The sequence below is a fragment of the Mobula hypostoma genome, chromosome X2, assembly GCF_963921235.1.
Source record: "Mobula hypostoma chromosome X2, sMobHyp1.1, whole genome shotgun sequence".
Classification (NCBI taxonomy): Eukaryota; Metazoa; Chordata; class Chondrichthyes; order Myliobatiformes; family Myliobatidae; genus Mobula; species Mobula hypostoma.
In genome coordinates this window covers 40,838,114-40,862,584 of record NC_086129.1, presented here as the reverse complement: position 1 = coordinate 40,862,584, position 24,471 = coordinate 40,838,114, and the positions used below count along the sequence as shown (strand labels likewise).

The following is a 24,471-nucleotide window of genomic DNA, read 5'->3' as shown; positions in this document are numbered from 1 at the left end:
CAGGATTTTGTAAAGCTGAAACACAACATCCCAATTTTTATATCCAATGTCCTGATTTCTGAAGATAAGCATGTCAGATGTCTTCTCCACCACCCTGTCTATGGTGCTGCCACTCTGAGGGAAGACTAGACTTGAACTGCAAGAACCCTCTGAATTCAACATTTGTTAGCACTCTACCATTTACTGTTAATGTCCTACTCCTATTTGACTTCTCAAAATGCAAGCAGAAGATTCCTTCTTCTCCAGCCCTTAACCTTTTCCACCCACCTGGCTTCACCTATCACATTCCAGCTAGCCTTCTTCCTCTCCCACCCAATACCTTTTTATTATGGCAACTTCCCCCTTCCTTCTCAGTCCTTAAAGGGATCTTGGCCTGAAATGTCGACTGTTTATTCATTTCCATAGATGCTACCTGACTCGCTGAGTTCCTCCGGCATTTTGTGTGTGTTGCCCCAGCTTTCCAGCATCTGAGGAATTTCTCATGTTTATCAAAATGCATCAGCTCACATTTCAGGTTAAATTCCACCTTGCCAATGCCCTGTCCAATTTTCCATCTGATCTACATCCTGCTGTAGTCTTAGACAATGTACTTCACTACCCACAACCCCACAACTTAAGTGACATCCACAAATTTAATAATCATCTCTGCAAAGATTATGAGGAAAGGCAGGAAAGTGGGGTTGGGATGGATAATAAATCAGCCATGATGGATTGGCAGAGCTGACTTGATGGGCCGAATGGCCTAATTCTGCTCCTGTGCCTTATGGTCTTATAAATATATATCTCCAAGTTTAATTAGTGATATATCACGGAGTAGGCCTTTCTGGCCTTTTGAGCCACGCCTCCCCAGCAGCCCCCAACAAACCTGATTAACTCCAACCTAATCATGGGACAATTTACAATGATCTCGGTCACATACTGTATCTGCCCAGTGTTGCTTATGTTAATTACAGGCATCTGAATGTCCATAACCAGAGGAGATGAAATAGAGTAGGGCTAGGTTTCTCTAGAGAATAAATTAACCGATATTAGGTGGCACAGTAGGTTCGCTGCGAATGTAACGCGATTAAAGCCCCCAAAACCCGGATTCAATTCTGCCACTGTCTGTAAGGAGTTTGTACGTCTCCCTGTGTTCGTGTGGGTTTCCTCCGGGTGCTCCAGTTTCCTCCACATAGATGTTTGGGTTAGTAGGTTAGTTGGTCACATGGATGTAATTGGGCGCCACGGCACGGGTTCGTTATGTTGGAAGGACTTGTTACCGTGCTGTATCTCCAATAAAATACTTGAAACAAATATTTCCAAGCTGTAAATGTAATGTGATACATAACTGTCCAAACACTGTTCAATTAGTAATGCAGTGGGAATGAAAGAGCTGCCTTTGGTGATACTTTGAAAAGCAGGAGCACTGGCAAGTAGCAGGTCCCGACCCTATGGGTGGCAAAATATTCACTGAAAAGGGAGCTATTCAAGACCCGAAAATCAGAGCACTTCAGCCAAATGCAGAAACAGGAACAGTCGACCGTGCTGAGAGCTTGTCAAGTTGATAATCTGAACAAACCAGGTTGCCTCTATACTACAGCACATTCAACAAACTCTATTGAGTAAGAGTGCAGAATCAGACAGTGCTAAATGACAGGGTCAGTGGGAGATGCTGTAGGCTGAGGCAACACAATGAGGGAGGGCACAGGGTGAGGGAGTGTAGAGAAAGACATTCAAAAGTGACACAGTGGGACCTAACGGAGTGATGTAGATAAGGAGAGGGCAGAGGAGCAGGAAACACAGAGGGAACTCCATAGAAGTGAGACTACATTGATTAAAATGTGAGTCATTGATGACATGTGTCAGGACTCCACGATTGTGAATTACATTTATTGAATGTCCCTGGTCCTCAGTTAATTGAAAAAGCTCCATTTTGGCGATGGCTCACGATACCGTCTCATCCTCACTGAAAATTAAGGAGGAGCAAAGCTGAACCCAATGGTGCAAATCACTGGTTGCTTGTAACAGGCAAACTGCAAAGAAAGGCTCCGTATCTAAGGTGCATAAAGCGTTTCCTATGACTCTTGTTTCTGAGCCAGTTACACAAAGGGTGCGATTCAAAGACTGCTTGTCTAATTTGGGAGCTGGAATAGACCATCTGTTTCAGATCAGGAACACTTCTGTTCTCTGAAAAGAAATTTATGAGGAATTTTTATAGAAAGAAGAATAGAAATTTCATTTTTATAGTACTCTTCATAGTCTTAAGGGTATCAAAGGTTACAGGGTGAAGACAGGAGAATGGGGTCGAGAGGGATAATACATCAGCCATGATGTCTTATAAGACATAGGGGCAGAATTAGGCTGCTCTACCATTTCATCATGCCGATCTATTTTTTCCTTTCAGCCCCAATCTCTATCCTTCCTCCCCATATCCCTTCATGCCCTGACCAATCAATAATCTATCAACCTCTGCCTTAAATATACATACAGACTTGGCCTCCACAGCTGCCTGTGGCAATGAAGTCCACAGATTCACCAAACTCTGGCTAGAGAAAGTGTCTTATGGTCTTATGATTTCAAGACTGGGTAGATAGGAAGAACCTATTTTCCTTGGGAGGGTGTCAAAAACAAAATGGATAGGTATAAGGCAATAGGTAGAAAGTTTATAGGGATATACTATAAAGGTGGGATTTTTTCCTGGTCACCACAGGAAGGATATGGTGGCATAGAGAGAATGCTGCAGAGATTTACCAGGACGTTGCCTGGAATGGAGTGCTGTTATTATAAGGAGAGATTGGACAGACTGGATTTACTTTCACTTGAATGTAGGAAGCTAAGTGATTCATAAAATTAGGAGGATACAGGGAGGATTGAGTCTTTTTTCCCAGGGCAGCAGAGTCCAGAACAAGAGTGCATAGGTTTAAGGTGAGAGGGAAGAGATTTGCAGGAGCCCTGAGGGGTAGGCTTTTCACACAGAGTATGGTGAGTACAGGAACGAGCTGTCAGAGGAAGTGGTGGAGACAGACACAATTACAACATCCAAAAGGCATTTGGGCAGCTATTTGGAAAGGAAAGAAGGAGAGGGATACAGACCTAATGCAGGCAAATGGGATTAGCACAGATTCGTGTCCAGGTTGGCATGGACGAGGTGGAATAAAGGGCTTGTGTGCGTGCACTGTGATCCTACGATGAATATAGATACGATTTGATAGTCAGCATGAACATGGTGATCCTAAAGGTCTGTTTCAGGGTCTGGATGTGACTCTGGAGTGGAAATTGAACTCACAACTTCCTGTCTTGAAGATGACAGTGCTCCCCACTGAGCCATGGCTGATATTGAAAATGCTGAAGGTCTTTAAAACTGGATTCAAAATATAGACAGACCAGTTGCACTGTTATCTGAAATGCTTTGCCATCAGAAGACATAACATTTCTCTTCCTCTGAGGGATCTCAGGGGCTCTCACTATGCAAGTATTCCACTTCTTGTTAAATATTCATAATGCACGATGATCATTAATGTAGACTCTGAAGATGATCTCTGTCTTTTTAATTGAAAACCATATTTCATTTGTCCAAACTTCAATTGGCAATGAGCTTTATACAAACTCCAGATGGTCTAAAGCTGTGGAATCTCTACCCTATCTCACTCAGTCATTCTTTGGACCTCAAATTTGGTTCTTCACTTTGTCTCACTCAGGTCTTCCCTAGATTACTCTTTCTGAGTCGTCCATTTTCCCATTTTTCAACCTTTCGCCTCTAGTCTTGAGACTTCGAATATTGTCCCCACCAATTTAAAAGTTTGCATTCAAAAACTGGCACACATTTACATCTGCCACAGAGTGAATACAGTTATCAGTCTGTGATAACATCAGTCTCAGAGCCACAATTACAATCTCTAAAGTATAGAGTACTCTTTTTCTCTCTATGCCTGTCTCTTGCTCTTTGTTTTTCTAGCACAGCCAGACACAGTCCAAATCCAAACAATTCAGAAGTATAAAGCTTTACTTGTGACAGTCCTGTTTGAGCTTGTTACATTAAGGGTGTGGTCTGTCTGTAATGAACTGGAAGGCATTGGAAAAAGAAACACAAAAATATTTACTGAATTGCCTTCATTCAATTTCTGAAGTATCACTCCTTAATATTCCTTACTATTGACCATTCATTTTTATCCTTTTGTTGAAGAAGCAGACATTGTTGGTTGGAAAGCAATTTAAGCCGTATCACCAGTTACCCTTGAGAAAGTGGTGGCGAGCTTTCTTGAACTGCCCCGATACCTCTGGTGAAGTTGCTTCCACAGTGCTGACGGGGAGTTTTTAAGCCCAGTGAAGATATATTTCCAAGTCAAAGTGGTGGGTCACTTTGAAGGGAACTTGAAGGTCCTGGTGTTTCCATGCATTTGCTGCCTTTGTCCTTCTAGGTGGTCTTGGAGATATTGTTGAAGAGCCTTGGTGACTCATTGTGGTATATCTCATAGATCCAACAAAGCAAAAAAAATTTTATGCTGTACTCCATTTCAGAAAAATATTTTACTCCTGTTCTCCTCCCCTTCTCCACTCAAACTGAAAGAAAAAACCACATGTGAAACCTGCTGTTTTCCATAAATGTGCTCCCTACCTTCTAACTTTACACAGCCTCTGGTGTGAATAATGTTGACTGTGACACCATAAGACATACAAGTGGAATTAGGCCATTCTGCCCATTGAGTCTTCTCTGCCATTCGATCATGACTGACTTGTTATCCCTCTAAGCCTTATTCTCCTGCATTCTTCCCGTAATCTTTGATGCCCTTACTAATCAAGAGCTTATCAAGGCACACAGGCCTATATGGAGTGGACACAAATTTGCTTCTTAAATCATCAGCATCATCCCCTGACATCAAATGCATCAGTACGCTTCAAAACTGGACAAGACATTGCTGATGGCAGAGTCAGCCTTGATCAGGTGTTGCGGTTTAGTCTGCCGGAGGCTGTGATTGTGGGTCCCCCCACCATCTGCAGCAAACTCAGAAACTCTGTATCAGGCACCCGGTCCATGGTATCAGTCTTGCACATTGGGCAAGCAGGCAACAGTTTACATTGAAGTGGAAGATATTAAAGTGGACCATTTTTAGAATTTGAGGCAAGAGCGATAAAATAAAACTGGAGGAATTTTGTTTTCAGAGCAGTGAAGCTCAGATGTGAAAGAATAAAGCATTCCTCCTGGTCCAATTAACAACAGTATATGGCAAGTTAATCCCTTCTATCATATTGCTTGAGAGAATAAACTCAATATGATCACACAAAGGACCAATTACCACATAAATTACCTAGAATAATAACATTTAAAAAATAGTGTAGTAAACAGGGAACTAATATGCCTGAGAAAATCTGATGATATCAGAAAGATTTAGAAAATGGTTCCTCTCATTACTATTGTACAAGGTATTGGTGAGGCTACATCTGGAGTACTGTAGATAGTTTTGGTCCCCTTATGCAAAAAAAAAGGATAGCCTGGAACTGAAGGCAATCCAAATGAGGATTACTCAGCTAATGTCTGCGGTGAGAGGGTTGTATTATCACAGGTGGCAAAAGAAACTGGATCTATATTCTTATCTTAATGAAACATAAGATCCTAAGGGAAGTGTGGCATGATAGACGTTGAGATGTTTTCACGAGATGGAGCGGCTCAGGAAAGAATACATGGTTACAAAGATAAAGGGTGGTCGTTTAAAACTGAAGTGTGTGGGAATTTCTTCTCACCAAGAGTAATGAATGCTTGGAATTCTCAGCCTTGGATAGCGGCAAAATTGTGATCATTCCACTCCAGAGCATTGATCACTAAATCCAAAAATCACCAAACCAGTGCAGATCTGGGGACGCTCCGCATTATTGGTAGTGTAGACTTCCCTTTGAGACCCTATCCCCAAAGATGAAGGAAAAATATCCTAATGTACTGTTCAAAGAATTGCACTGGAGATTATAATGGTGACTGTATTTGCTACATTACAATAGTTTTAGCAAACAGAAGTATTCTATTGGCTGTTCAGAGCTTGAGGACATCCTAAGGATTTGGAATGGCTGATATAAACGGAAGTCCTTTGTTTTTATTTTCCTTCTTTCAATTCAAAAATGGGGAAACTTAGGATAGGGGGCATAGCTCAGAATAGAAGGACATCCCTTTTGAACAGAAATGAGGAGGAAATTCTTTAACTAGAGGGTGGTGAATCTTTGGAATTCAATGCCACAGACAGGTGTGGAGACCAGGTCATTTGGGTATATTTAAAGTGGAGGTTAATAGGTTATGGGGAGAAGACAGGGGAATGGGATTGAGAGGTATAATAAATCAGTCATGATGGAATGGTGGAAAAGACTCGATGGGCTGAATGGCCCAATTATGCTCCTATGTCTTACGGCTTTATAGTCTTGTTACTCCTCTTTCTTATTCCTGCTCTAGGCCAAATTATTAAAAAGAACTTTTCATTAAATTTCACAGATATAATTGTATCACTAACTGTCAAGACTTCCTTAAAGGCTTCTCCCAAATTCACAATCTCCACCCCAGAGAAGGACAGAAAGGAAATAGATATATCGTCACCTCTAAATTCCCTTCCTTGGTCACTTAAGATACTTGCTTTCATTAAGTGGAGCTTAGAATATAATAGCAGAGATGTTATGGTAAACTAAATGAAATTTGGTCTAGGCCATAGATGAAATATTGTGCACAGTGCTGGTCACCATGCTATAGGGAAGGATGTGAAGTACAGAAATGGGTGCAGAGGACATTCACCAGGAAGTTGTATGGGTAGATCATTTCAGTTATGAAGAGAGACTGAACAAGTTGAAATAAAAACAGAAACTGCTGGAAATACTCAGCAGGTCTAGCAAAAATTTGCAGGAAAAGAAATAAACTAATGTCTTAAGTCAAAGAACTTTTGCCACAACTGGAGAATATATCAAGTAAAGATAATTTTGTCACAGAGAAGGTGGTAGGAGGGATGGATAGGACAAAGGAAATGTTTGTGATAGGCTGAGACCCAGAACAACGCATTAATAGAGTGGTCAGAGGCTGATTATACTTCTTCCTCCATGTTCTAGATCGCTAAGAGCAGGCCTGTGGACCATGCCCAGCAATCTAGCTGTAGGAATAGAGAAAGCCATAATCACAGATGGATTACTAGCAGAAATGGACAGTTCGGATGGAAACAGCAAATGTGAGTTGACTCAAGTTGGAGAATTCAGTACTGAGTCTGGAAGGCTGCATGTACCTAGAAGGAAAATAAGGTGCTGTTCCACAAGCTTGTGTTGAGCAAGTCTGAAGGGTAAAGCCTAAGGGCTAAGTCCAGACTCCATGAGTCCAGAGTAGAAACCTCTGGTTGAAGACTGAAGTCGGTGAGTCTGGAGGTAGAGGCCCGAAGGTTGAGTCTGCGAATCCAGGCCAGTGACTGGAGGTTTGAGGCCCAATGTCTGCAAATCTGAGATTCTGAGGCCAAGGACTGGAGGCCCGGAAATGGACTGGCCTGGGGTTGGAGGCATGTCTCTGTGTGTGAGGGTGGAAAAAGGGCTTGTTCTGCTGTTGTGGTCTTGTCTTGTTATGATGTTGTTGTTGCTGCTTGTTTTGTTCTGCTGAATGTTGCGGGCATGTTTTGTTGGTGCTGGAATGTGTGCGACACCCCTGGCATATCTTTGGGATGCGTTGGTGTTAAATCAAATAACACATTTCAATTGACGCTTCGGGCCGAGACCCTTCGTCAGCACAAAGGGTCTCGGCCTGAAACGTTGACTGTAGCTCTTCCTAGAGATGCTGCTTGGCCTGCTGCGTTCACCAGTAACTCTTATGTGTGTTGCTTGAAATTCCAGCATCTGCAGATTTCCTCGTGTGAACACATTTCAATGTATGTTTCCATGAACAGTACATGTGATAAATAAATCTGAATCTGGCCACAGATTTATAAGCGGGGGATGGCGATTTAAAATGCTAGACAACAAGATGAAAATTATGAGCTCCAAATGAAACTGCATTAATCTGAAAAGGCGGAAGGACATCTCCTGCAGTTACAGGAGAGGGTGTCATAGGACAGACAGTGATAGGAGCAAGATGGTGCCAGCGACCAATGTGACCAATGTCAATGTCCTGCAGACAGTTCACTAAATTACTTCTTCTCTTTCTTCTTTTCAACATACTTCTACTACTAATCTGTGTGCAATTGGAGCCTGTCATTTACATTTTGATAATGTATTTTTGGGCCGACAGAGCATTGTGTCGCTTTTGATGTCTCCGAGGGAATTCAGCATGTTTGAAAGCGAGATTGAGAACGGAGTGTGTGGCCTAGTAGTGGAGTGTGAACCCATAATCGGTTCCATTTCTTGCCAATCTCGCTGATCGCAATGATTAACGCGTTGAGCAAGATTGAAATAAACGAGGAGAGTGAAAGGCGCCAGTGCCTGCCTGTGTCTCCCTCTCGCTCACCGCTGCAGGAGGAAGGTATAGGAGTCTTGGGTCTTGGGCAAGGTTTGATTTGCGCAGTTTGTTGATTGGACTCTGCAGTTCACTTTATATGTGTTTCTGGTTACTCCTGTTTTATTGCTATTTTGCACGATTTTGATCGGGGAGACTGGCTCTGCGGTCTGCAGTCAACAAACAGCACAGCGCGAAATTGAATGGAACTGAATTAAACTGAACATTCCCAGACTGTTTCACAGATTCTGTGGTTTGAAGTTTAATATTCTGTGTGCTATTCATTCACTTTTTGCCATTTGTGCAAATTTTTTTTTTCCATGTTGGGTGTTCGATATTTTTTTTTGAACAGGTTCCATAGTGTTTCTTTGTTTCATGGCTGTCTGTGCAAAGACAAATCTCAGGGTTGTATACTGCATACACACTTTGATAATAAATGTTCTTTGAATCTTTTGACTACTGGGAACCAAAGATCAGACAAGTGAGTTGTAAAGGAACAGTTCCTTCAAAATGCTGAAAGGGGAAGGGAGGCAAACATAGTTTTAGTGGTGGAAACCTTATTGGTGTTTCTGGAAGGAGACTGGTTGAGTGAAGGCGAGGACCAATTTCTTCTACCCTGGAAGATTTAGCTAAGAGCAGGGCTGTGGGAAATGCATGAACCATGGTCAAGGGCTCATTATGGTAGAGGGGAATACATGGTTCAGGAAAAGGAAGACATCAGTGCAGAAAATGTTACCATCAGAACAAATGGGGTGGTCCAGAAATGTCCAGAATTCACCGCCTAAAGGGTTGATGGAGGCAAATACTTCCACAGCATTTCGAGAGCATTTGAAATGCCATGACATACTGTGGAAGGCTATAGAATGAGTCCTGTGAATTGGGATCAGTATAGATATTTGATACTCAGCACAGATAGGGTGAGCCAATTGGCCTGTCCTACACTGCAAAACTCTACAACTATATGCCCATTCCAACTTGGAGTCATGTCATTGATCCCTCATCAGACTTAGGCCTAATGCTGGAGCTCCCTAACACTATGTCACAGTGAGTATATTTGCAAGTATACATCAATGCTTTTACAATGTGGCTCAATGCTGCCTTCTGATCACAAAAGGAGATGGAAATAGATGTTTTGATTGCCAGAAACACTCACATCCCAAGATTGGATGGGATAAAAAAGATTTTCTTGCAATAAGAAATTGGGATGTCTTCTGCCTGGCAAACACACCTTATATATGCAAGTTTCATTTCACATTTAAATGCACTGAAATTCTATTTTTTGTTCATTTTCTCTTACCTTGGGTTAGGCGCGTGGGCTGTTTCACCTGAACTCCATCGATTGCGCATAGATTCCCGTATGGGTACAGGGTTATAACTCCATTTTGGTTTTCAATATGGCAATGCTGAGCTGCAATACCCGGACCTTGAACGCTGACGTCTTGTGAGGGATTATCCGAGCTGCCAAACGTGGTCTTCCCTGTGAGGCAAGATTCAGAAGAATGTCAGGAGACTCACTCTTCATTTATACGTACCAGATGATAACGGAGGCAAAGGCCACTATAAAACTAGAAAGCCTTGGTGTGATTCCAGCTCCAAATCCTCTCCACTCTCCGCCACCCACTCCCATATTCCTGCTCCCCAACAGAGAGAAACATGTGGAGATGAAAAAGACTGGAACCCGGGACAAAAGATTAACTGCTGGAGGTTCTCAGCAGGTCACAGAAGTTCTTTGTGAACACTCTTCTTACTGCACAGTGGCTCTGGTGAGATACAGTGAAGACATTTTATTGATCTGATCCCTTCATAAGAACACATGACAGAATCAATTTTAAAAATAGCCTGCAGTTAAAAGAAGATTGACTTGACAGGAATATAGTTAGTTACAAGTTGCCATTGGGCTTTAAGAAATTAACAGTTAACATCTGGTTAACATATTACACTAAAACAAACAAAAAATTGTGAAGTTTAACAAAGTAGTTTCATGTGAATGTATAAAAATAAACCATTGGATCCTTGCCCGAACCTATTTCTGGGTAACAATAGTAGGTTATTCTCACTACCTCTTGTAAATATAGAGCACTTTCCCATAAGTACATCTTATTTTTGTGTGGGTAGAATAGTGAGAAGACCAAATAAGCTGTTCATGGTGTTTTATTAATTTGTTTGAAGCATTTATAGCATAGTTTCATTTTGTGTGGCATCTTTAACATTTCAAGCATTTTTTAGCCACTGAAGTATCTTTGAATAAAGTTCACCATTGTGGTATGTGGGACGAATTGATGGGAAAATGAGGAGAATAAATGGGCTTAGTTTAAAAGGGTACTTGATGGTTGTCATGGACTTGCTGGGCTGAAGTGCCTATTTCTATGCCATACAACTCTATGACACTATGGAGTAGGAAATTGAATTGGTTCATAGCAAGCTTCCGCATACAACAATGCCATAAAAAAACAGAAAATCTGTTTTCATACATTGACTCAGGAAATAACATTGCCCACAGTACCAGGGATAACATCCGCTGCTTGTCTTCACGGTAATGAACAAGGATTTCATTTACATCTAACTGAGAATGCTTTGGATCTCATCTCCAAAATAAAATCTGGGATTGACAGTCTCATCTCCAAAAAAAAGAAATCTGGAATTTGGGGTCTTGTGCAAGGGGGAACCTAGAAGGAAATAAGGTGATTGGGGGGGAATAACAGCCTCAGAGAGTATTAAGGTCTGATTGGGAGATTTTGATTGATAAGAGAAAGGTTAATGCCATGTTCATGGGGAAGGGGTCTGTGGGAGGAGGGGTGCTGAAGGGTGAAAGATAGAAGTGGGATTTAACATGCAGTGAACGCCTAATCTAATGGCACCTCCCAAGGCAACTTGGTCTAATTTCCTCCCCAGTGACCCAAAAGAAGTAGGGGAAATTTGATGTGCAGCTGACAGGGAAAGTGATATTGACACTGAGAAGTACTTAGTTACATTTCTCGAGTGACTTGAAACAATCTAAAATGAGACATAATTGCATTTCATTCCATGGGAAGTACGCTTCCAATGGTTTAACCATAAAATATAAACAGCACTAGACAAGCCGAAGATTTTATATGTTAAGTTCTGGAATTCTTTCCATCCACCTCTTCTTCTTTTAAGATGTTCCTTAAATCTTTGGAATTAACTACTCACCCTGACCTTGATGAGTATGCGCCAATTTTGTTTGATAGCTTTCCCAAGAAGCAAACCAACCATGAAGGTTCCATATAAATGTGCACTGTTGTGATCCTTAAATCTTAGTCTTTCTTGCTCATTGACACTCTAGTGGCAACAAAGGTCAACAAGAAAATCTCAACAGGACTTGATATAATCTTCAAGCCTGTGGCATTTCCGACATTGGCTCATAAGCTAAATGAGCTGCAAAGCCTTGTCATGAACTATTTTGGGCATCAATTCCATCCAAGCCAAGGCTCACTTTACAGCTGGATGAGTTTCCTCCCAACTCTGCTTGTAACACGGTGCAAGCAGCGCACATGTCTCCGTAACTTGGTTTGTGATGGAAGGCAACAGCTTCACGCAGTCACCTCCCCTTCGTACAGCAGCTGTGCCAACAGTTAGCTGGGTCATAACTGTCTTCATCAAAAATCAGGAGCAAAATTAAAACTAGTCACGAGAACATTTCATCTTCCATATTTTACTGTGTTTTACATTGGAACCCATTGCAAGTGGAGGGAATTTAAAGAATTAAGCTACCAAAAAGCTTGTTTGAAGCCACAAGCTGAAGTAATATATTTCAAGGTACAAGACACTGACACACACAGGGTGCACACACATACCTAAACACGTGTACACAACTACACATCTATGCACCAATAGCTGCAGATACATGTACACTGCACACTAGTCTACAGATACAGACACATAGGTAGACAAACTGATATGCAAAACACAGGCACACCAATGAAATGTGCACATAAAGATATAAAGATTAGCCTTATTTGCCATATGTACATGAAACATATCGTGAAATGTGTCATTTGTGTAAATCAAATCAGGGAAGATATGACGTGGCAGTTCACATGTGTTACCAGTGGCAACATAGCATGCTCACAACTTACTCACCCTAACGCTAACTGTACAGTTTTGGAATGTGGGAGGAAACTGGAGCTCCTGAAAGATACCCACGGAGTCATGGGGAGAACGTACAAACTCCTTCCAGACAGAGGTGCGAATTGAACCCCGATTGCATCTCCCCCTCCCCCTCCAGCTTTCAAATCCCTTACTCACTCTTCCTTCAGTTAGTCCTGACGAAGGGTCTCGGCCTGAAACGTCGACTGCGCCTCTTCCTATAGATGCTGCTTGGCCTGCTGCGTTCACCAGCAACTTTGATGTGTGTTGCCAGAATATAAGGGTGTTGCTCCTCCACTCTGAGGGCAGCCTCATCTGGGCACAAGAGAGGCCATGGACCAAAATCTTGTTACGGGAATGGGAATTGGAATTAAAATGCTTGGCCACCAGGAAGTTCTGCTTGTGGTGTATGGAGCGGAGGTGCTCGATGAAGTGGTCCCCCAATTTATGACAGGTCTCATCAATGTAGAGGAGGCCACATCAGGAGCACCAGACACAATAGATGATCCCAGCAGATTCAGAGGCGAAGTGTTGCCTCACCTGGAAGGACTGGTTGGGCCCCTGAAGGGAGGTAAGGAAGGAGGTGTATGGGTAGGTGTGGCACTTTGGCAGCCTGCAGGGATAAGTGCCAGGAGGGAGATTAGTAAAGAGGGATGAATGGACAAGGGAATATAAGCATTAGTATACACTTCTCATGTTATCTTAACAATACAAGATTTGTGCACAGTTCAGGTAAACATAGTCACAGAATAATACACAAAACACACACACACACACACACAAAATGGAGATGCACAAACACTCTTGCACATCCAGTCCATTGGAAACCTTTAAAAAGTTGAAGGGATGGAGGAACAATTCCAAGTTCAAGGGTGGTTCATGACACAGGGCGATCTAGAACAGCAGCAACAGTGAAACATCATTCCTGTCCTCAGCAATGAAGTTACTGTCATCCCGCAAGTCTGTGACCAGATGTGCAGTTCTTTTAGAGAAATAACCCCTTGGATATAGCTTATAAGTAGGACAGGAGGAGGTGGGGGTGGGTGGGGTGGTCTCAAGGCTTGGTGGTCCCCAGGAAGATCAACATTCAAGATTGTATAATATCATTTCCTGCACACCAGTGTAAGGAGAACAAAATAATTGTTACTCCAGATCTGATGCAGCACAAAAAAACACAAAAGATAAACAACAATAATAATGATAAAACACTCAATTAATATAAATACATACCAATGATACTACATTGATTGGCCTAATCTCAAACAATAACGAGATGGCCTACAGGGAAGAAGTCATCAACCTGACACAGTGGTGTCAAGAAAACAACCTCTCCCTCAATGTCACAAAAACAAAGGAGCTGGTTGTGGATTACAGGAGGAATGGAGACGGGCTAAACCCTATTGACATCAATGGATCTGGGGTTGAGAGGATAAACAGCTTTAAGTTCCTTGGCATCCACATCACCGAGGACCTCACGCGGTCTGTACACACCAGCTATGTGGTGAAAAAATCACAACAAGTCCTCTTTCACCTCAGACGGTTGAGGAAGTTTGGTATGGGCCCCCAAATCCTAAGAACTTTCTACAGGGACACAATTGAGAGCATCCTGACTGGCTGCATCACTGCCTGGTATGGGAACTGTACTTCCCTCAATCGCAGGACTCTGCAGAGAGTGGTGCGGACGGCCCAGTGCATCTGTAGATGTGAACTTCCCATGATTCAGGACTCTTATAAGGACAGGTGTGAAAAATGGGCTCGTAGGATCATTGGGGACTCAAGTCATCCCAACCACAATCTATTCCAGCTGCTACCATCCGGGAAATGGTACCGCAGCATAAAAGCCAGGACCAACAGGCTCCGGGACAGCTTCTTCCACCAGGCTATCGGACTGATTAACTCACGCTATTTTGTGTGTATTTCTATGTTACATAGACTGTTCTGTTTATTATAAATTACTGTGATCGCACATTGCACATTTAGATGGAGACATAACATAAAGATTTTTACTCCTCATGTATGTGACGGATGTAAGAAATAAAGTCAATTCAATTCAATTCTTATATACATAGATTGATTTTATGTCCATAGAGTGACACTAGGCATAGGAGTGTCTGTACATATGGTGATTGACAGGAAATAATAAAGTACTGGTGGAGTTAGTGGGTGGAGGTGTGAATCAGTCTTATTCTTGGGGAAAGTAACTGGTTGGGTCTGGTAGTCCGGGTATGGATGCTACTGTACGTAGCCTCCTCCCTGATGGAACATAGAAGGGGGCAGGGAGAGGAAAGGAAAGAGTAAACAGAGTATGGGCAAAGAGAGGGAGAGGTAGGGGACAAGAAAGAGAGAATGCCAGAATCTCAGATTATGTGAAATGTGTTGTTTTTCAGCAGCAGTACAGTGCAAAGACATTAAATTACTCTAAATTATAAAATAAATAAATAGTACAAGGAAAGAAATAATGAGTTCATGGGTTCAATGTCCATTCAGAAATCTGACGGCAAAGAGGAAGAAGCTGTTCCTGAATTGCTGAATGTGTGTCTTCAGACTCCTGTACCTCCTCCCTGATGGTAGTAAAGAGAAGAGGGGAAGAAGAGACAATGAGAAAGAGAAGAGAGAATATGAGAGAGAGTAGAAATACAGACAGAGAGAAAGAAATGGGCAGATGAAAAAGAACGAGAAAGAAGGTATGAAAATCTCCCAGAGTGCTAAAGCTAAACCTGAGTGGAGCGGTCATCACTGCAATGTGGGAAATGTGGCAGCCAATTTGTGCTCAGCAAGGTTCCACAAAGCAATGTGATAATCTGCCATTAAGTGTTGATTAGAGAAAACAGGAAATACTCTTTGTGACAGAGCTGCGGTATCTTCAGTATCACCTGAGAGAGCAGTCAGGGCCTCATTTCAAACCCACTGAACCACAGGGGAAGTAAGGCTGAGGAAAATCATCAAGCAAACAAGGTGACAAAGTCAGGCAGCCAGTGAGGCCTTCCAGCCAAGCTCGGCGGGCTTTTTAGCACCTTACCATGAAAAGTAAAATGCAGAAAACAAGAAGTTTCAGGAATCAGCTGCTAACTCCCACCAGCAGCAAGAAAACAAAGAACTCGAGTCCAAAGCACAACATGGAAAAAAAATTCAAGAAGGCACTTACCTCAAATCTTTGTATGCAAGGGGGAGAAAACGAACCAGATCAAAACTTAGTTGTGATGCAGCTCTGAAAATGTTCCTCATTTATCTGATAAAGTGCCACTCAAATGAAACAAGTGACTTCTGTACTGAGCACATTCAGTGGCTCGACTGGTCTGCGGTGCAGAGTTTGGGCCTGAATGCTGTGTGCAGGCAGCCTGTTATCTCTCTCTGCACAGCCATTCCAGGGAAATTTAATCTGATCCTTAATCCCCAATCCCCAATTCCAGCACTAATCCATTTCCTTGGGAGCAAAGGCAGGCTTCAAGAATGGAGAATGGGGTGTCCAGCAATATGCCTACGGTACTTTCCAAAACTCTGTTTAAAAATACCCAAACTTAACTCGTCAGTACAGTTGAACTTTTGTTTCGAATATTACTTTTCCAGCAAAATCATTGACAAACAAATCATTGTAACACCATTTATGGATGTGATATTTCAGTTTATTTGAAGATCTTCTGGAAGTGATAAATAATTTTGGTTTCTTTACTTCATTTTATTTGACATGGAAGACTTAGAGGATTTTCTCATTTGCCTTTCCTCTTTACAATTAATATCTGAACTTCCAAAGAACTTTAAAGGTGATTGGAAAATACTGGCAGAGTTTGAAATGCAGTAATTACCAGTAGGGTCAAAAAGCATCAGAAATAGGCGGCAGAATCTGTTAGTGTTAAATAGTAACATTTCAGATGGCAAAACTTTGGCACAGTAAGATTCCACAGATATCATAACAACAGGTATGATCTTGGGATAAGGGTTGGCCATCTAAGACTGAGATGAGGAGGAAATACTTCTCTCTGGGAGCTGTGAATTCTCTAGGTCAGAGGATTGTAAAAACTGCATTATTAAGTATCTTCAGGACAGCAGCAGATTTATCCTTTGATGAGGGTGGAATCATGGGCTTGGGGAGGAAAGTGGATGAGTTCTAAGATCAAAATGGACAAGACCTTCTTGGATGGCAGCCTAGGCTCCAGGGCTGCCTGATCTTGCTCTGTTTTTTTTGGTCTTGTGTCCTTCCAAGCTGCTTTGAGAAGCATTTAGTATATTTCAATCCTCAATGTTATCAGGTGCAATCCAGGAATATTATCATGTGCTATATATTCATACCAGGGTTCTCAAGGTGTTGAAGGAGAGGTGTTTAGTTTCTGAAACAAAACACCACTTTCTGTGCTAACAGACACAGAAAATAAGATTGAACACAGTTTTTTTTATACTCATGTCATCAGGCAACCCTCTTAACCCTTCCATTGCTCCAGGTGGATAACCAGGTAAAACTTAAGCTTAAAATTCTGATATGGAGTCTGAGAAGAGGGGACCAAGAGAGAGCTTTGAAGATCATACAGAAAAATGGCAGAAGGTTTACAAGTGAAGACAGAGCATAAGGAGACACACAAGCCAGAGGAACATGGATAGAGACACAGAAGAAATGCCGTGATGGAATCAGCTGACATGAAAATTGGAAGAAAAAGGGTGACATTTATAAAGCTCTTTCAGAATTACAGGATGTTCCAAAGGGCTGCACAGCCAACAAATTAATTTTGGAGTTTGTACATTGCAGTCACAAAGCCAATTTGAACACATACACTCAAACAGCAACATGGCAATGATCAAATAATCTGTTGTCAGTAACAGCAATGAAGGGCATATATTGGCCTGGTCACCAGGGAGAACCTCATCAGCCATTTTACAAAATGTGCGATGGGATCTATTCACTGAAATGAAGGAGCAGAAGAAGCCCTCAGAATGGATGTCTAGGAGTGATGGCCTGCATTTTGGTGCTAGGCATAACCCAAAAGAAATGTAAAATTACAGTAAATGAAAATGAAAGAATGCAGAAACTGGAATATGAAATAACATCAGAACATCATGAAACTTCAGCAGGCCAGGCAGCACCTGTTGGGAGAAAAACATTCAATGCTTCTGGCCCAAGGCTCATCGGCAGAATTGGTAAGTGAGTTGAGTTTTCAGTTAAGAGGGATGGTTGTAGATGGGAAAATCTCTGGTAGGATGAACCCTGATGGGTTAATGGCTGCTTTGTCTATGTAATGTGTTGATCATGGTGAGGTTGTGAGACATGCCCATTTGACCAGACAATATGAGTAGAATAAGGAAAATGGGGGGAAATTATAATTGGCAGAAATGGCCATTTCTGATAGAGATGCAAAGAAAAGCAGTTGCTTAAAGTTGGTGAATTAGATATTGGTGCTGGAAGGCCCCTACAAGATTCCATTATACAACTTCTATTTCCCTCCATTCCCCTTTCAGCACGTCAAAGAAATCATTCCCTTTGCGGCCCCTTTCTCTGCTCTTCTGTCCTTACCAATCACTCCTCACCTTAAAGCACTTTACAATGCAACTGAAAGAGATACAACATCCATCCTTTCACCGTAGGTCTTCCTACCATCCAGGCACAAAACAGTTTTTGCTGGGAAGGAGTTAAAAAGGACATGCGCGGCCACTTTTTCACACAGAGGTGGTCAGTATATGGAACAAACTGCCAGAGGAGAAAGCTGAGGGAGCTATAATCGCATAGTTTAAGAAAAACTTAGGTAGCTACATGGGGGGCAAGGCTTAGGGGGATATGAAGTAAACACAAGAAATTGTGACTAGCTGTGTGGGCATGTGGTCAACATTGACTCACTGAATCAAAGAGCCTATTGCTGGATGACTCTATGCTGAAGCGGTGGCCAACTTGAACTTCTTCCAATCTGGTTTATTGCATCTAGGGTTCACAATGTGGTCTCCTCTACACAGTTCCCACCATTTTAGTTCACCACTCCATTTCCACCTTATCTGTGGGTGTCTAGACCTGTTACACGAAGGCCCAACACAAGCCTGAGGAACAAAGTCTTATCTCCCAGAGTCAATGCTGAAGTCTTCAACTTCCTTTTTTTCTGTCTTTATCAGAAATGGCCATTTCTGTCTCAGATCATTTTGGCTCAGTTTTCCTTATTCTGTGTATTAGTAATGCCTTGCCAATTACAACATACTACACAGATAAGCCAGTTTAACGTGAGTACTGCTGTATCCTTTAGTCTATTTGGTGTTGCCCTATCTGAGATATTTCCTTTGTTCTATCCATTCCTCTCTCTACTGAAAATTAAATTGCTTTTTTTCTCTTTTCCAGTTCTGACAGGGTCCTGAACTGAAACATTGATGAGAAAGAGGAGAGAGGAGGGAGGGAGGGAGGGAGAGAGAGAGAGAGAGAGAGGAAGAGAGAGAGAGAGAGAGAGAGAGAGAGAGAGAGAGGGGAAGAGAGGGAGGGGGCAGATAGAGAGGGGGAGAAAGAGGGGAGGGAGAGAGAGAGAGAGAGAAACATTTCAGATCAATGACATTTCCTCAGAACCAGGAATCCTTAACAATTAATCATAGGTAAATTTGCAAGGCTGGAAGCGGGTGGACAGAATGAAGGGAATGTCAATGATAGGATAAAGATCAAGATGATGGAAATGCTGGTGATAGTAGCTGAGTGTGGATGGCTAAGTCTTGAGAACTGCTTAAATCCATGTGTGACGCCAAACAAAGATATCAGACGATTGATGCTAATGAGAGAGATAAGAGAGACCATGGAGAAACATTCAAAATGCTAATAAGAGAGGAGAGAGGGATTAACGGAAAAGAAACACAATTCAGAATATTGACAGGCAGGTTACTTTGAACCTGAACTGTTTGAAGTTTGATGGACAAGTGATACCCCAGCAGGGGGATAAAAAGAGCAGGTTCGCTACGGCACGCGACACACAACGACACCACAAGACAACGAGACCCTGGAAAGAGCGGTATGCCCCCACAAGTGGTGGGAGTTTGGAGGTCCGGTTCGTGGGAACCGACCAGAGCCTCACAGAGTGTAAAGGTACGATTGGTGGGAACCTGAGGTGTGTGTCCGCCCTTGCCCGGGTGCCGAGTTCACCGCGGAAGAACGATCATATCCGGAACGGAGGGGTCACAGTCGGTGACCACAGCGGGATTAGAAGACATAAAGGGGTCGTCCCGAAACCAACTGCGAAGACATCAAAGGTCTGCCTGATCCAAATTGCATCCCTCTCTCTCCAATGGTACAACAACAGTGATTACTTCAAACTGCACTAGACTGAACTGAACTCTGCTTCACCTTAAGACTGATCATTTTACCCCTAGACTGCGATAGAGCTTGGTTGATTCCTATTACCCTAGTTCTGTGTATATGTGTGTATTATCATTGCTAACCTGTGACATTTATATCCTTATGATTAGAGTACTGTATTACTTAGTTCTTTAATAAAACTTCATTAGTTCCTAGTAATCCAAACTCCAACGAGTGTTCCATTTCTGCTGGTTTGGCAACCCAGTTACAGGGTATGTAACATTAACAATTAAATATAGGTAAATTTGCAAGGCTGGAAGGGGGTGGACAGAATGAAGGGAATGTCAATGATAGGATGTGTGACGACAGACCAAATTATCAGACGATTGATGCCGATAAGAGGACAATGGGGGAACATTCAGAAATGTTAATGAGAGATGAGAGGGATTAACGAAAAGGAGACACAGTTCCAAGTATTGTCAGAGACCGGTTGCTTTGAACCCTGAACTGTTTGAAGTTTGGTGGACAGGCAATACCCCAGCAGGGGGATAAAAAGGGACAGGTTCGCTAAGGCAACAGACACACGACACCACGAGGTAACAAGACCCTGGAAGCGGTGTGCCGCCACAAGTTGGTGGGAGTTTTGGAGGTCTGGTCGCGGGAACAGCTATAGACGCACAGGGTGGAAAGATACGGTCGGGCGGGAACCCGGTGTGTGTGTCCGCCCTTGCCTGGGTGCCGGGTTCACCGCAGAAAAACGATCGTATCTGGAACGGAGGGGTCACAGTCGGTGACCTCAGAAGACATTACAAAAGGCTCGCCCGAAAGCTAACTGCGAGGAATATCGAAGGTCTGTTTGGAATCCGATTTGCATATTCATTTGTTCTCTCTCTCTCTCTCTCTGTCCCCAATGGCATGACAGCGATTACTGCGAACTGAACTAAACTGAACTCTGTGTCATTTGTAACTGATCATTTTACCCTTAGACTGCGATAGAGCTTGATTGATCCTATTATCATAGTTCCGTGTACATGTGTGTTTATTCATTGCTGAACTGTTGCATTAATATCCTTACTATTAGAGTACTGTGTTGCTTATTGTGTGGGCATGCGGTCAACATTGACTCACTGAATCAAAGAGCCTATTGCTGGATGACTCTATGCTGAAGTGGTGGCCAACTTGAACTTCTTCCAATCTGGTTTATTGCATCTAGGGTTCACAATGTGGTCTCCTCTACACAGTTCCCACCATTTTAGTTCACCACTCCATTTCCACCTTATCTGTGGGTGTCTAGACCTGTTATATGAAGGCCCAACACAAGCCTGAGGAACAAAGTCTTATCTCCCAGAGTCAATGCTGAAGTCTTCAACTTCCTTTCTTTCTGTCTTTATCAGAAATGGCCATTTCTGTCTCAGATCATTTTGGCTCAGTTTTCCTTATTCTGTGTATTAGTAATGCCTTGCCAATTACAACATACTACACAGATAAGCCAGTTTAACGTGAGTACTGCTGTATCCTTTAGTCTATTTGGTGTTGCCCTATCTGAGATATTTCCTTTGTTCTATCCATTCCTCTCTCTACTGAAAATTAAATTGCTTTTTTTCTCTTTTCCAGTTCTGACAGGGTCCTGAACTGAAACATTGATGAGAAAGAGGAGAGAGGAGGGAGGGAGGGAGGGAGAGAGAGAGAGAGAGAGAGGAAGAGAGAGAGAGAGAGAGAGAGAGAGAGAGAGAGAGAGAGGGGAAGAGAGGGAGGGGGCAGATAGAGAGGGGGAGAAAGAGGGGAGGGAGAGAGAGAGAGAGAGAAACATTTCAGATCAATGACATTTCCTCAGAACCAGGAATCCTTAACAATTAATCATAGGTAAATTTGCAAGGCTGGAAGCGGGTGGACAGAATGAAGGGAATGTCAATGATAGGATAAAGATCAAGATGATGGAAATGCTGGTGATAGTAGCTGAGTGTGGATGGCTAAGTCTTGAGAACTGCTTAAATCCATGTGTGACACCAAACAAAGCTATCGGACGATTGATGCTAATGAGAGAGATAAGAGAGACCATGGAGAAACATTCAAAATGCTAATAAGAGAGGAGAGAGGGATTAACGGAAAAGAAGCACAATTCAGAATATTGACAGGCAGGTTACTTTGAACCTGAACTGTTTGAAGTTTGATGGACAAGTGATACCCCAACAGGGGGATAAAAAGAGCAGGTTCGCTACGGCACGCGACACACCACGACACCACGAGACAACGAGACCCTGGAAAGAGCGGTATGCCCCCACAAGTGGTGGGAGTTTGGAGGTCCGGTTCGTGGGAACCGACCAGAGGCTCACAGAGTGTAAAGGTACGATCGGTGGGAACCTGAGGTGTGTGTCCGCCCTTGCCCGGGTGCCGGGTTCACTGCGGAAGAACGATCGAATCCGGAACGGAGGGGTCACAGTCGGTGAGCACAGCGGGATTAGAAGACATAAAGGGGTCGTCCCGAAACCAACTGCGAAGACATCAAAGGTCTGCCTGTTCCAAATTGCATCCCTCTCTCTCCAATGGTACAACAACAGTGATTACTTCAAACTACACTAGACTGAACTGAACTCTGCTTCACCTTAAGACTGATCATTTTACCCCTAGACTGCGATAGAGCTTGGTTGATTCCTATTACCCTAGTTCTGTGTATATGTGTGTATTATCATTGTTAACCTGTGACATTTATATCCTTATGATTAGAGTACTGTATTACTTAGTTCTTTAATAAAACTTCATTAGTCCCTAGTAATCCAGACTCCAACGAGTGTTCCATTTCTGCTGGTTTGGCAACCCAGTTACAGGGTACGTAACATTAACAATTAAATATAGGTAAATTTGCAAGGCTGGAAGGAGGTGGACAGAATGAAGGGAATGTCAATGATAGGATGTGTGACGACAGACCAAATTATCAGAAGATTGATGCCGATAAGAGGACAATGGGGGAACATTCAGAAATGTTAATGAGAGATGAGAGGGATTAACGAAAAGGAGACACAGTTCCAAGTATTGTCAGAGACCGGTTGCTTTGAACCCTGAACTGTTTGAAGTTTGATGGACAGGCAATACCCCAGCAGGGGGATAAAAAGGGACAGGTTCGCTAAGGCAACAGACACACGACACCACGAGGTAACAAGACCCTGGAAGCGGTGTGCCCCCACAAGTTGGTGGGAGTTTTGGAGGTCTGGTCGCGGGAACAGCTATAGACGCACAGGGTGGAAAGATACGGTCGGGCGGGAACCCGGTGTGTGTGTCCACCCTTGCCTGGGTGCCGGGTTCACCGCAGAAAAACGATCGTATCTGGAATGGAGGTTTCACAGTCGGTGACCTCAGAAGACATTACAAAGGGCTCGCCCGAAAGCTAACTGCGAGGAATATCGAAGGTCTGTTTGGAATCCGATTTGCATATTCATTTGTTCTCTCTCTCTCTCTCTCTCTCTCTCCCCAATGGCATGACAGCGATTACTGCGAACTGAACTAAACTGAACTCTGTGTCACTTGTGACTGATCATGTGACTGCGATAGAGCTTGATTGATCCTATTGTCATAGTTCTGTGTACATGTGGGTTTTATCGTTGCTGAACTGTTGCATTTATATCCTTACTATTAGAGTACTGTGTTGCTTATTTCTTTAATAAAACTTCCTTAGTTCCAGTAATCCAGACTCCAACTAAGTGGTCCATTTCTGCTGGTTTGGCAACCCAGTTACGGGGTACGTAACAGATGAAGATCAAGATGATGGAAATGCTGGTGATAGTAGCTGCGTGCGAATGGCTAAATCTTGAGAACTGCTTAAATCCATCTGGAGGAGACACCGATGGGAGGAGCTGAATGGAACAGAGGAGGAAGAACAAAAGGGATGACTTGACAGGCCTGCGAGATGCAGAACTCAACAGCTGCTGGGAATCAGAGCAACAAGAGGAACATTGGAAATGCCAAAAATCAGGCATCTGCGTGGAGAAAAACTGGGTTAATGTTAATGACTATTTAGCCTATGTCCGAAAGGCATTGTTAACCCGTCCCCGGCAATCTCTCACCTTCTTCAAGCGGAAGCAATGTGATGGCGATACTGAGCCGACCACTCCCGAGGCTGACCAGGTGTGGCTTGTCCGTCTGCACTCTCAGCCCCTTCCCTGTGTCAATCAGGTCCAGAGGCGTATTCTGGAAGAGAAAGGAAAAGGTCAGCACGTGTTTACCAAATAGTTCAGGATAACAGCAGCTGCAATAAGCCACCCACCCTCATACCATCCCCCTCCTACGCGCCACATCATCAATGGATCATCACAACTCCACTCAGCTCTACAGTGAGAAGCAGCAGAGAGCAGTAATGCAGTACAGACACATTCCTCCCAGCATTGGTATGTCTACATGAGGTGCTGCTTCAAGGAGACAACATCCGTCATCAGATATCCCCGCTATCTGGGCAATGCCAAACTCTCAGGCAGGAGGTACAGAAGCTGAGGTCCCACACTACCAGGTTCAGGAATAGCTATTCCCCTTCAACCATTCGGTCCTTGAACAAACTAGCACAGCTCTAATCACTACAGTATAGCAACACTATGACCACCTTGATCACTTTGCACTGAAATGGACTTTTTTGTTCTGTTTCCTTTTGTACAAATTGTATATGATTTATGTTAAATTTATGTTTTTTTCTGAATGCAACCTATCTAATGCTCTGTGCCGC

General features: G+C 42.9%; 1 protein-coding gene across 13 annotated transcripts in view; it reads right to left on the bottom strand.

The window, feature by feature from the left end:
- Positions 1-24,471, bottom strand: part of LOC134340769 (pleckstrin homology-like domain family B member 1) — a 412,363-nt gene that overhangs the window by 216,290 nt on the left and 171,602 nt on the right. For all 13 annotated transcript variants that reach the window (XM_063038270.1, XM_063038256.1, XM_063038258.1 and 10 more), the window contains exons 3-4: positions 23,822-23,945; positions 9,711-9,890 (exon numbers count right to left, since the gene is read on the bottom strand). In XM_063038270.1, the coding sequence (XP_062894340.1) occupies positions 9,711-9,890; positions 23,822-23,945 (304 nt within the window). The remainder of the gene's footprint in view (positions 1-9,710; positions 9,891-23,821; positions 23,946-24,471) is intronic.